The sequence below is a fragment of the Zeus faber genome, assembly GCF_960531495.2.
Source record: "Zeus faber genome assembly, chromosome: 16".
NCBI classification, from domain to species: domain Eukaryota; kingdom Metazoa; phylum Chordata; class Actinopteri; order Zeiformes; family Zeidae; genus Zeus; species Zeus faber.
In genome coordinates, this window is record NC_137202.1 from 18,806,118 (window position 1) to 18,820,361 (window position 14,244).

At 43.9% G+C, this 14,244-nt stretch overlaps 1 protein-coding gene across 1 annotated transcript in view; it reads left to right on the forward strand.

Moving 5' to 3' along the window:
• The window catches only part of bag2 (BCL2 associated athanogene 2), a 5,858-nt gene extending 3,632 nt beyond the window's left edge, over positions 1-2,226 (forward strand). The window contains exon 3 of the mRNA XM_080016608.1: positions 186-2,226. Within this exon, the coding sequence (XP_079872734.1) occupies positions 186-607 (422 nt within the window). The 3' untranslated portion in view covers positions 608-2,226. The remainder of the gene's footprint in view (positions 1-185) is intronic.
• Positions 2,227-14,244: the final 12,018 nt, after the last annotated feature.

Sequence of the window (14,244 nt, forward strand, 5' to 3'; positions counted from 1 at the left end):
TCTATCTATCTATTTATCTATCTATCTATCTATCTATCTGTCTGTCTATCTGTCTATCTGTCTATCTGTCTATCTGTCTATCTATCTATCTATCTATCTATCTATCTATCTATCTATCTGTCTATCTGTCTATCTGTCTATCTATCTGTCTATCTATCTGTCTATCCATCCCCCTGCCCTCCCAGGGGAGCGTGAGGAGCTGCTGCTGACGGCGCAGCGCCTCCTGGGCCGCACCCTGGCGGTGGAGGTGTGCGTGGGGACGCTGCGGAGCTCCCAGCAGGAGGAGGCGCAGCGCCGCGCCTCCTCCACCATCGACGACGTGGTGGCCAAGCTGCTGGAGGACGTGGAGGCCGGGCGGCGGCGGCTGCGGACGCTGCTCGCCGCCTGCGTCACCGAGGCGCCGCCCGCGCCCGTGGACCACGCCTTCCAGGCCCTGGTGCTGGGCTGCGCGCTGGACGACCAGAAGAAGATCAAGAGGCGGCTGGAGACCCTGCTGAGGAACGTCCGGAACGCCGACGACACCATCAGGATCCTGGACCACCAGAAGGTGGCGGACCGCCTGAGGGTGGAGGAGCCCGGCGCGGCCAACGGAGGACACGGCTGTTGAGACCAAGCTGGAAGCGATTCGTTGGTGACACCTCCAGTTTCGCCCGAGCCTTTCCTTCTCTGAATAAGAGCTGAAGTTAAAGTAGGAAAAAAAAAAAAAAAAACCCAAAATACTGTTTCCTGGAGCTCAGGGTTGCAGGCTCCAGAGCGAGAAGGGGAGAAGTCACGTCTTAGCTTTTAGTTTTAATATTCACGTCGTTGTGTTTGAAGCCACTGTTTATTCGTCAGTCGTTCGCCTTCGTCCAATACATAACGAAAGGCCCGCTTCACACCGAGTCCGTCGACGCAGCCGACGGTCGGATCCTCCCCCTAGTGAACTGTACGTGGGTTTCGCATCCATGACTATTTCAGTGGAAATGGGAGAATGTTACGCCTCAGCAGCGAGGGGTTTTCCCATCTGGACATTTAGCGTCTTGCATAGAACTCCCTCTATTTAGTGTTTGCAAAGTGCGGAAAAATAACAAGTCACACACAAATTTACTTTCATACAAAGATTTATTGATTCGGGGACGTCTAACGTTAAAATGAATAACGTAATTTTCTGAAATACCTGACTTATTAACTGAGTTTTGAGCCCAGTTGCAAAAAAAAAAAAAAAATTTAAAAAAATAAGCGTCAACGGAAAATTCCGCACCGCAGAGGAGGCGGGGCCTATCCGGCTGGGGCGGGGCCTATCAAAGAGGGGGGCGGGGCTTGCCACGGCACGCCGCAGCCTTTCGCGTGACTCTCCATTGGTATGAATGGACGTCCTGTTCCTTCTCGTCGGGGCGTCAATCCAAGCTGACGTTGTTTCGTTCGAGAACCTAAAAACTTGTTTTAACTCGGTCTGCAGCATGGCCACCGCCACAACGTCTAATATCGTATTGTTTCTTTGAGGAATACCTCGGTGTTTATATTTTCGGGTTCAGTTTAAAGATATTTACTTATTTTATCGTGTCTTATTTCAATTACAGTTACAATGTTTGTTACCATGAAATATATATATATATATACTGTATATATATATATATTTATATATATATATATATATATATAAATGTCCCATAAACCTATATATACTTAAAACACTTTTAAACCATTTTTGGCAGAACAAGGCGAAAAATAGTGGTTAACAAAAGTATATTAAACAGTTAAAATTTTTTATTTTTTATTTCATTTTTTTTTCCCGAAATCTAATGTGAAATTACCAAGCTGTGTTATTATGTTTTGCATTAGTAACAATACCGTAAAACAATATAAATGTGAGTTGATATTCTACTAATCCTCCTCCCTGTGATTAGAAACAACTCTACTCACCTATTTATTTCTATTATTTTTTGGTTTTACTTTTTTAATCGTCCATAAGATAATGTTTTCCAGTTCGGTTCATTATCTTCCTCTTATGGAAATGAATCGTAGGTTTCAAGACGCTGCTTATTGCAAAAATGGGAAAATAGGCAAAATTAAAACCTCACTTTGTACAACCCATAATATCTAACACTTGCACTAACCACTATATATTATTGAAAGGATCCTTTATGATTGTGTTTTTCAGTATCATTTTATGAATTCTGCAGAAACAAAGAGGTGTGACAACTTCTCATGAAGGTGTCTAACTTAATAAAAACGACACTGATCTGACTGCAAGGCTGGAATTATTTGTCTCACCCGGATTCCCCAAACTTTTCTAACAGGACAAAGTTATTTCCGCGACACACGGGGAACCTCCTCCTTGTGTTTTGTGTTTAATGTTGATGAGACGCAATTTTGGAGAGGCGGACGTCTCAAAGGATGTATCTCCCCGTCAAACAGACGAAGACAACAAACAGACAAACCCTATCCCACCGCTTTCTTTTCATTTTAAATCTTTTAAATTTTAATAATCAGTTACAATAATATTCATAATGACAAAAGCCTAGTTTAGCGCCAATGAGTTTAACTGGGAAGATATGTGTAATGTTACTAGTTGCTTCAAGGTTATTATTTGATATGATCAAATATTTAATGACTTAATGTCGCGACTATTCCCTTATTTACTTCTTTTCCTTTTTTATTTCGCCCGATTTTCTTCAATATTAAACGAGTTCAACACCATTTCCTGTCAGCTACCAACACGGTTCAAACTTTAAAATGTTCAGCATGCTCAGGAATAGACTTTTACTTTTTTCCTCAATTTCAGTTTCTTTGCCATTTATTTTGGCCAATGCCGAGCGGATAGGACTGGAGAGTGTCCTCCGATACGCACACATCGAAAGAGGCTGAATTAACGTCAACGCGCTTCATCGACGTCATTTCACGAGAAGATCTGCCTCACGTAGCGCTCTCGACGCCCACCCAAACCGGACAGGTCACACACCACCGTGTCCATGCAGCTGACATTTATACTGTGGTATGTACTCTGGGGCGCTGTTGGCACCGCGCTCCTCTCCCGACGAGGGGCCTTTCTGTGTGGAGCCTGTTGTCCCCGGGCTCTCATGGGGTCCCCTCCTTGTAACATCTGCAAGGACCTCCACCCAAAACATGCAGAGCATTGTCGTCTGACCAGCGATGGACACTCGTGATTGGTCCCCGGGCGCGTCGCTGTACCATGCTGCCCACCGCTGTACTATGCTGCCCACTGCCGGAGGAAGGACGAGCCGGGATGGGTCGCCGCATGAGTGCAATTGTTGTGCGGTGTGTGCTAAATAAAGAATCTTCTATCTTCCTCTAGTATATACTGTACTATATAAAGTGTACATACACATACACACCCAAGTGGCGCGTTCAAGGACCCCCGGCACAGAAACACAGAAGACGGGGTTGTAGAGACACCAGTTTATTGTAGAGAGTGGGCTAGTTGGAGTTAGCTCTGCAGCAGACAGACATGCGTCGTTCCTATTTGCTCCTCTGCTGAGTGAGTGTGGGGACGGGGGTTTTACCTGTTGCCCGTTAGACCAACCAACCAGCAACAGGTACGCAGCCACTCTGAACCTGGGCCCCAATTACCTAGAGCCAGGATGGGTGTGGCTGCTCAAACCACACCACATGTAGTGTACGTATATAGTATATACGGGAGTATATACTAGTATATACTATACACTTTCATATAGTATATACTAGTATATACCATAGTAGCAAGGCATGTGCTGCCATGAAATCAATGGAGTTCCAGCTGCCTTTCTTGTTTTCCCGCTCTTCACACCCACACAGGTGACTGTGTCTGCTGTTTGGCGCCGTTGCCATAGTAACACACAGGACACACGGGGGAGCAGCGGCGGTCATTGTCTCCCTCTATCTGTCTGTCTCTCTATACCTGTCTCTCCCTCTATCTGTCTCTATATCTATGTCGCCAAACCCCGCTCTCTTTGTCTGTCTCTGCACACCTATCTCTCTTTCTATCTGTCTTTCTGCCTGTCTGTCTCTCTATCTGTCTATCTTTCTATCTGTCGGCCTATCTGTCTCCCTCTCTATACCTGTCTTTCTCCTTCTTTATAGATTTCTTTCTTCTTGTACTTCTATCTCTCTGTCTTTCTTTATTTCCGTCTGCCTGTCTGTCTCTCTTTCGTTCTCGCTGTCTGTTTCTGTTCGGTCTGTCTGTCTCCTTGCCTTTCAGGAGCGAATTCAACTGATTAAAAGATTTTCTAAATCATTTTCTACCAAAAGCAAGCACCCTTTTTTTCAGGAAATGTAACCTTCTAGAATTCTAACTCGTTACATCACTTTGCTGTATGAGTTTTATTTAAGCGTCGTTTAATTGTAATGCCTCAGGTGGCCGCTCGATGGAGACATTTCGCAACACATCGCCTACGCCCACTGAGCGTCAATGGATTTTTTTTTTTTTTTTTTTTAACAGAATAAATGATAATAAATAAAATAAAAATACAAAGATGAAGGTGGAATAACTTTGAGAAAATACAATTACCCCAGGATTAGGGTTTCGCGCTGGGCTCAGAGGTCAACAGTGAGGTTCCGGAGCTCCTCAAACTTCTCTCCAAGGACTTGAGACTTGAATTCAGTCGTGGAATTTGTCGGTCGAAGGTCAAGTTGTCCATTTAGTTTGCTCTCAAAATGCCTTTAGTTTTCAGTCGAATTCCTCAGTTCCGGTGTCAAGGTCCGTTCGTGAGAATTAAAGGAAAACTTTTATTTTTCGCATTTTATCGTGGAGTTTTATTAAATTGACTGAGCAGAATGGAGGATGGAGGAGGTGACGCAGTGGAGTGTGTGGGGAGAACAAAGGTCAGTGCACCGAATTACACTGAGACAGAGAGGGGGCGGGGGGGGCGGAGAAAGAAACGAAAGGAAGCTCGGTAAGAACAGTAGTCGCTCAAGGAGATAAGCCGGGTTGAAGGTCTTGAGGGCTTGATGCGGCGTGAGCTTTTTGAAAGTGCCTGGAGACCGGGGCCGAGCATGAAGGCATGATGGTGTTGTAACTGTGGACCCAGAACACATCTGCGGATGTCGGGAGGGCCGCCGGTCCCATCCTCCTCCCGTCGCCGGATCGCAACAACCCCCCCCCCCCTCCCCAGTTTTTAATTTTTTTATTTCATTTCTTCCGGGGAGAAAGCCGCGGGCGTCCGAAGTTCATCGACGGAGGTCTGATCGTCCCGTCGCTGGTTATTTTGCGAACGATGACCTTGCTCCGCCGGTCGGCAGGAAAGGGCTTTTGTGTTCTCGTGGCTGCGCTCATCCAATGCACGTTTAAGGAGCCGGAGGCGTCACGGGACGCTAGTTGGGAGGGATAAAAAAAGAGCGCCATCTGCAGGCCGCGGGTTCAAACCTCGAGCCCTTTTTTTCCCCTTTATCTCTCAGTCGCGCAGCCCCGAGTCACCGCAGCGGATCCTCTAATCAGATGATGAGGGGGGTGACGAGCGCTCTCATTAGAGACTCAGGGGCTCAAGCAGATAAACCACTGTGCGGCGGCTTAAGAGTTCAAGGTCTTCAAGGGTCACAGTTAAATTAGTTTTTGTTTTTTTTTCGAAAAGCCGGCAAATCCCGAGGACGCATTTAACGCCGACGAGGCGGAGTGTGGAGGGGGCTCGGCGTCGTGCCGGTGTCATGGCCCAAAATCACACCTTGTGATACGTTGATCTTCATACTCCATGCTGCGCGATCTCGATGAGCAGAGCCTCGGGCTGAGTTTCTCCACAAAACACCGCCGCCAGCAACTTGTTTATGCAGGAGCTCCAAGAGGCACTTTCGCCGGAAGAGGCCCCCGGCGTTGGGGCACCCGGAACGTCCGAGTGTCAGGTTGTTTCCTCCGATTCCCGGAAACGGCGGCGGTCACTCGGGTGGAAAAGCTGAGGCCCGACCCCGCGGTGACAGCGCCGAAAGGGCGGCGTCTGAGCCCCGGCACACCCCCCGGAGCGCTGCCCTGTTCCCCCGCTGCTCTGAGATGATCCGAGAGAGAAAACGTTATAAAGTGCCCTCTAGAGCGCCCCTGCGATGGAGAAAACGTTGTGTCGTGCCCTCGAAGGCGGTGTTTCTCAAATGGGGGTACTTGTACACCTAGGGGTACTTGCAGGGGGTACTCCGAAAAGAAAGTGTTAAGTACATACGACGCGCATACAGCACATAACTTATCGTCATTTTATTTTTTTTTCCTCCCAATGCCGGTGAAGGGCGTACTTAGCTAAAAATATATATGTTAGAGGCGGTACACTACTAAAAATAGCTCGAGAACCACGGCTCAAAGTTGCAAGTCTCTCAGCTCCTATGCCGCTGTCCACTGAGAGCGACATCCCGGCTGACCATAACAAGGTCATGGTTACCGTCAAGGTCACCGTCTCCTCTGGGAGCTCTACATGGCAGGAATCACTGTTTCAGGTCTTGAAAAAAAAATGGGAAAGCTTATTGCCCTGTCGCAGCTCTTCGCTGCCGACTCCGACTCCAACTCGCTGTAGGAACGGGGTGGCTTACGGTTCTGGACCTGTCGTTCGCCGCTTTCGATGTGAAGCAAGCTTTAGAGTTTCAGATCAGCAATGTTAATTCTGATGCAGAAGAACTCAGGAAATGTTGACGAAAAAGGAATATTTCGATGAATAAAATCCATGTGTCTAAGTCAATTATGACCCATAAATATTAGATTTAAGAATATTTCATGACTTAACACCGAACATGTGTAAAACTAACATTTTATGACTTTTTAAAAGGACCTTCAGATGACCTGACTTCCAATTCTTAAGACGAATTTTAGACAAAATTAAATCTCTCAAGTGTCAAATGTGATGGTTTATAACAGAAGAAATGTTGATTCTCATGCAGAAGAACTCGAATCATTTTGACAAAAAAAAAAAAAAAATGAGTACATGGAAAAATAAAATCCACGTATCCAATAAATTCTAAACCAGACTTTATTTCATTGAATGACTTTTCAAGGACCCGCAGACTCCCTGGCTTTTCAAGGACCTGCCGACTCCCTGGCTCCCAGAATGTGACTGCATTGATTTCAGGTTTCTGCTCGTGTTCAAAAAGAAGAAAGAAATGGATGAATAAAATCCCAGATTTTATGTCGAAATGAACAGCTCATGAAATCAAATATACGACTATTTCCTTGCATTAACTGATCGATTCCACTCGTCGTTTACACGAAGACGAAATAAATATATGGACAAAAAAAAAAAATCGGACGGGATGCTTATGTTGAAATTAAGACCCTCGTAAAATCAAAACATAAGAGCGTTTCACGACTTTTAAGACCTAACATTCGTCAATTTGAAGACTCTTCAAGGACCTGCCGTCCGATCTCTGATTGGCCTCACTCCGCCTGGTGGACAGGGCTCGTAACGACGTGGCCGGTGTTTCGGAGGTCACCCGGATCGGAAATAACCGAAAAAGATGTTGCGTGTGCGTGCGACGCGCCCACTCCAGCCGCCGATAAAGACACGCACGCACCCCGGCGTCTCTGAAACAGGGAATCCCACTCTTTATTTGATTAGCGATTGGATGACAGCTGTGAAAACACACATTTGGGTCAGCCGGCATGAAACACACACACACACACACACACACACACACACACACACACACACACACATACACACATGCCCACACACACACACACACACACACACACACACACACACACACACACACAGGACGATGACAATGACATAACAACCTAAAAGTAACACAGGAACCTTCCACCGTGAAACATCAGGATCATTAAAATAGTGATAATTGTTCTGTTTTTGTTTTTTTTTAAGTCAAACCCCCAATCAGTCGATCGATGGATCGAATCGGAAGAAAGGACGAGATGAGAGGCGAAGGAGACAGCGAGAGAGGGCGAAAAAAAGGAAACGAACGTGTGTGTGTGTTTTTCCGGAGAACTCAAGCCCTATTCCAGACAGACGGTGAACAGAACATCAGAAATCATCCTGAGGCGATGGAAAAAAAAAACAAAAAAAACCCAAAAATAATTATAAAAAATAAAAAATAAAGCTACAACTGCTCCAAACAAGCGACACAGTGAGGTTTTCCTTTTTCAAATTAATAGAAAGTCTCTGTGCTCCACGTTTCTGTACAATATTTACACATTATTATTATTATTATTATTAATAATATTATTATCATTATTATTCTAACCTTTACAGGCTGGAGGAGCAAGCAGTGTTGTTTCTTTTGGCCGTAGTATTTTGTACATAGAACCCATGCAGATCTGGTATAAGTATTTATTATTTAGAGATACATAATTCCTTGAGACCTCTCCTGTCGTTCAGGTAACAGCAGATATTGCCTTTTTAAAATCCTTCATTCATCCATTCAACAAATGAATCCATAATGTGTGACCCCACACACCTCACCCCAAGAAACAACAACAAACAAAAAAAACAAACAAAAAAAAACAAAAACAACAACAACAACAACAGTCATTCAGAAAAAAATAAAATCAAATGAAAATCACAAAATAAAATCAAAAAAATGCAACGTACCACTGTTTAGTTCTACGTACAGGGAATAAAATCAAATTAAAAATGAACGACAAGAAGCAGATTCTATACAACACACGGTTCTACAGTTTGTACAGACACAGGTTCATCCATGCACAGTGTCGACAAGAAGCACAACCACATTCCAACATGGAGGGAGGGAGGGAGGGAGGGAGGGAGAGGGAAGGAGCGAGGGATGGAGGGAGAGAGCAAGGGAGGGACAGAGGGCGAGTGAGTTGGAGGGAAAGAGTGCGATGGAGCTGGCCTCATTGGTTACTATGGCAGCTGAGGGAGAGAAAGGGAGAGACGGAGGGGGAGGAGGAGATGGAAAGGGAGGTTGTGAAAGACAGATATACAAAGACAGCATAGCAACACATGCCGGGCAGCGGAGAGAGAGAGAGAGAGAGACAGACAGAGAGAGAGAGAGACAGACAGAGAGAGAGAGAGACAGAGAGAGAGAGAGACAGAGAGAGAGAGAGAGTAAGACAGTCTGTTTCTACCTTGCTCGCCCAGAAATTAACATATGGCTGTAACTTCACTTTTTAAAAATTATTATTATTATCATAATCGTTATTATTATTACTATTACTGATCTTGTCGTCATCATCATCATTATTATTCTTCATCCACCTCATGTGGTCAGTGGTCAAGGAGGGAATAAGTCTTTTATTTTCCTGATTCCTCCAGCGATGCCAGTCCGTTCAGTTCATCCTCTCATCCGTGGTCCCTCATCCCAACACGGCGCCAGATTACAGATGCTGACATTTCTCTCATTTCTTTTTTTTTTAATTTTTTTTAACATTTTCTTGTGATTGTTCTTTTTTTTTTTTTAACATCAGCGACATTATTATTATTATTATTATTATTATAATTATTATAATTATTATTATCATTATTATTATTATTATTATTTCTTACATGAAATCCCTTCACATGATGTCTGCGGTCGCTTGCTAGCTTCCTTCCAGACACATACATTTTACAATGATATATAAAAAAAACCCAAAAAACAAAATAACACAACACAGCGGTTGCTCTGACAACCGCTACGATGCTCCTCCTTCAAATTAAAAGTCACCCTCACCCACCTCTATTTTCCAGAACTAAAATCGGAATCAGCACACACCGCTTTTAAAGCGTCATTTCGCAGATTTTTTTCAAACAATATACTGTATATATACACACGGGGCATTGCTGATCTACGGAATACACATTAGGGCTGTGGACATATTTTTTTATCACTATGTAAAATTCTGAGTTTAAAGTCAGAATTTGGAGAATAAACTTCGAATCAAAAATACATTTAGAATTCGCAGAAAAAAAAGTAGGGGTTTAAAGTTTAAAGTCAGAAGTCAGAAGTCTGAGAAAAAAAAATATTCAGAGAAAAAAGTCAAAGTTCTGAGAACTTAGAATTCTAAAACATGAAACATGAATTCCGAGGAAAAAGTCAGAATTCTGACTTTACTATTAATATCTTAATTTAATTAATTCAATTGAATTGAATCGTCGTCCGTGTGGCGCTGCCTGGATCCGCAGAGAAATCCACCCAAGTTTGGCTTTCCCGCAAAAAATTCTCCCCCCAAAGCAGATTTCATCAACAGGAAACGTTTGAAAAGTTGAAATATTAAACGGTGACTTGAAACCAAAACTGATTGAATTCAGGCACTTTGAAACACACTCAATCGACAGAGCCAAGAAAATCCCTTTTCTGGCCTCAAACTTATGAGACTGCTCCTTTGTTTTTAAACATCAGGTGACTCTGTATCCAGGTTTTCTCTGTGGATCCAAGATGCTATATGTTATATATATACTGTATATGTATGCATATATATACTGTATATGTTATATATACTGTATTTGTTATATATATACTGTATATGTTATATATATACCGTATATGTATGCATATATATACTGTATATGTTATATACTGTATATGTATGCATGTATATACTGTATATGTATATATACTGTATATGTATGTATATATACTGTATATGTTATATATACTGTATATGTATGTATATATATATATACTGTATATATGTGTGTGTGCGTATATATATATATATATATACACACACATTTATATACACACACATACACACACACACACATATATATATATGTGTGTGTGTATATATATATACACACACATTTATACACACACACACACACACACACACACACACACACACACACACACATATATATATATGTATATATATGTATATATACACACACACACAAACACACACATATGCATACAGTATATATATATATATATATATATATATATGTATATATATATCGGTTAAAAAATCTGCGTAGACCTGAAAAAGTCTGCCTGGCATTGGATTGGAAACCTTCAAAAATCAAGTGACCACCCAGACTTTAACTCTAAGAACACCAAACCCCTCAAACCCCCCCCCGAAAAACCCAAACTGCAGACTGGAGTCCAAATGCTGTCAAATCTTTTCACAGAAACTTTTTGCGGGAACCATGGACTCCAAAAACCCCCAAAAGCTCAGCGTTCATTTGACACGGTCAGAGGTGGCGGGGGTTTTATCTTTTTAGGAAATCCCACATAAGGTTTGCCCAACACAAAGAAACCGCCACGTTAAAGGGAGATTACAGGTTCTGCCAATCTACGCGCCATGCTCCATGTCGGCGACATTTTGTTTGCCCCGGAAATGACCCGGACGGACCGAGTCATTTTTGTTGTGTGTCTCAAAGGGAATTATGGGGAAGGGGTTGGTGTTTTTTTTTTTGTTTTTTTTTTTAAGAAAGACCAAATGGTGTAATAGAAAAAGCCTCCATGGAATTTCTCAGATTCAGATCCGATAGAAATATTTCCCTTTGGTAAAACAGGGGTAAACTGCCACTCCAAGGCCTTGGGATGAACCTCGACTAGTTCTAATCGGGAGCTTTAGATCCTGCGGAGTCTGGCGGAAGATTTACAAAAAGGCGACGGAGGAGTCTAACGGCGTTCCAAAGCCAGCGGGGGGGGGGGGGGGGGGCCGGGAATTAAAAAAAACAAACAAACAATAAAAATAATAATAAACGCGCGGGAGCGAGGACCCCTGCGGCGCGAGGTGTCATCAGCGTGGCCACGTCGACGGACTATTGTTTGTCCCGATTCGCCGGGGGATGGCTTCCAGGTGGTGCTTTGGGCTTCACAGACCCTTTGAAACGCCGGGCGGGTTAAAAAAAAAAAGGGGGATGATTTACCCTCCCCGGAGCTGCGTGCAACACGGGGCGCGCCGCCTTGATGTCACCTCACGCAGAGGGCTCGTCATGAATGTAACCCAAGCTATAGAACTCTACAGAGAACATTTAGAATAGAACTATTGTAGTACAATGTCAAATAATGATCATTAAAAAAAACAAAACAAACAAAGAAAAAAAAACGAAAAACATCAGCAGGAAAAATTCTGACCAACTCAGAAAGGTACAGTACAGTCCCCTTGACAAACTCATGATGTACGTTGTATGTACTTCAAGAAGGCCGATAAGTATAAACTTTCTTTCGCTAGGATTATATTTCTGTGGTTTGCCGTGAACCTCAATATATATGTATATTATTAGTATTATTAACAGTCAGAAATGTAAACCTCTCTGGCAGTCTGTTTGGGCTTTCAGAAATACATTGTTTCTTTTAGTTTCTTTTTTACATATTTCCAGACAGGCTTGGAAATGTATATTTCTTGTATTTGAGGCCAACGTCAAGTCTTTTGGCCCAAAATATACGGACAGTGTACCTTTGATATACATTCCTTTCAGGAAGCACGTCCACAGACAGCGTTTGTCAGTAGTCAAACCTTCTCCACCTCCTCCACTTTTAAACCGCACTTCAGATTGACACCAGCGGCTAAACGCTGAATGTGGAGTGCATCAGTGCTTAGTGGATATATATATATATATATAAATACACACATATACAGTTTATATATATATACTGTATATGTATATATACACATATACAGTGTATATATATATATATATATATAGTGTGTATATATATATTTGTGTGTGTGTATATATATATATATATATATATATATCATTCATCATTTAATTATATCTTGCACTGTCGTGTTTTTCAAACCATTTTATCGCAGCAGTTGATACAAAAGCCGACAAAGCTCACAAAAAGCAGGGCCCGACGCTAACTTACAGAGGTGGTTGCCAAGTTGCCAAGTTGGCGGCCATGCATCAGCTTTTGGTTGCCAAGGCTGGCAAAACGGTTGCAGAATATCAATCATTCTATAATTGAGTGATACTGATCCTGTATTGTAGCTCATATACAATATAATCAATACAAGGAAAGTGATATGAACAATAGTTAGTTGTTAGTTTGCACGATTCATACTCTATGTCTATAGTGTTTGGCAATGGCCAACTGAGCAACCGGGCAACTGTTACTGTCGAGCCCGGCAAAGATACGGGAGCCAACCTGGAGCCAACCGACTGATTGTGTCTTTGAGGTTTGTGTGGCCTCTCGGTTTTCATTGGATTTTTTTCCGCAACATCTGGAGACCCGGCGTAAAGAAACGCCCCCTGGTGGCGAGGAGTTCTGAGGCCCGTGAGCATTTCAGGCGCCGATGGAACGGGGACGGTTCCTGCAGCCGCAGGAAGAAGGGTTCGGCAAACGGCCAGCGACGGGCTGACGAGGAGGTCACCCAACCCGACCCCTGCCCGACCCCTAGCCAATGAGGATTCGGGGGCGGGGTTGCAAGAGTCTGCAATTTACTTAAAAAAAACAAATCGGATCCCACATGTGAGGGCGATGATGTCTTCAATGAGGTTTAAAACGCACGACGGTAACATTAACTTAGATCCTTTTTTTTTTTACATTTTTTATTTTTATTTTATTTTTCTTTAATTCATGGCTAAATCTCTATTTTCTCTTTAACAGCTTCAAGTGGTACAAACGGCCGCTCCGTCTTACCGGACGCGGCCTCATTAAAGGTAACGGACACGAAATCTCTCCGGGGATCGAAATCCATACGTCAGTCCACGTCGCGCTCGGACGACTTTCGCGAAAGAAACGACGCAAGCGAGCGAACAAGCGTCAGCGAGGGGCGCTGGGGGGGAGCGGACGGCGCCCAGGAGCCGGTCCCCCCGGCCGGGCGGGGCCGCCGAAGGCTACGTTCACGCTGCGGGCCGCCATCTTTTTTTTTTTTTTTTTTGCTCACACGTGACACGGATCTGCTTTTTGTGTCCCCCCCCCCGATCACGTGGAATCCGATCTTTTCGATTCGGAAATTGGGAGACTTTCATGTGCGGCCCCAAATCAGATACAGGGCCGATTTTTTTTTATTTAATTTTTTTCTCGCAGCGCCACCTCCGTCCGAACGGTGAAAATTCGGAATTCACGCGGCTTTCACGTCACTTGGGATAAAAATAAGCACCCCCCGTGTTTCCACAATAAACTCTGAATTTTCGCTCCCAACTTTGGGGGGGGGGGGGGTGCAGGCGGAACGAGGCGCGCCGCCACCGCCGCCACCGCCGCCGCCGCCGCCGCCGCCGCCCGCCACCGTTCAGCAGCGTACGCGGCGCGGGGAGCGGAAATAAATAATAGATAGATACATAAATAAATGGACCGAACCGAACCGGCGAGGGAGCGCCCACGCGTCGCCGCCAACGCGTTGCCGGAAAAACAACATGCGCAAATTTGCACGTTGCAAATTTGCGCATGTTGTTTTTCCTTATCTGATCCAATTTCCTCATTGAGGGATTTAAAGAGCTCATC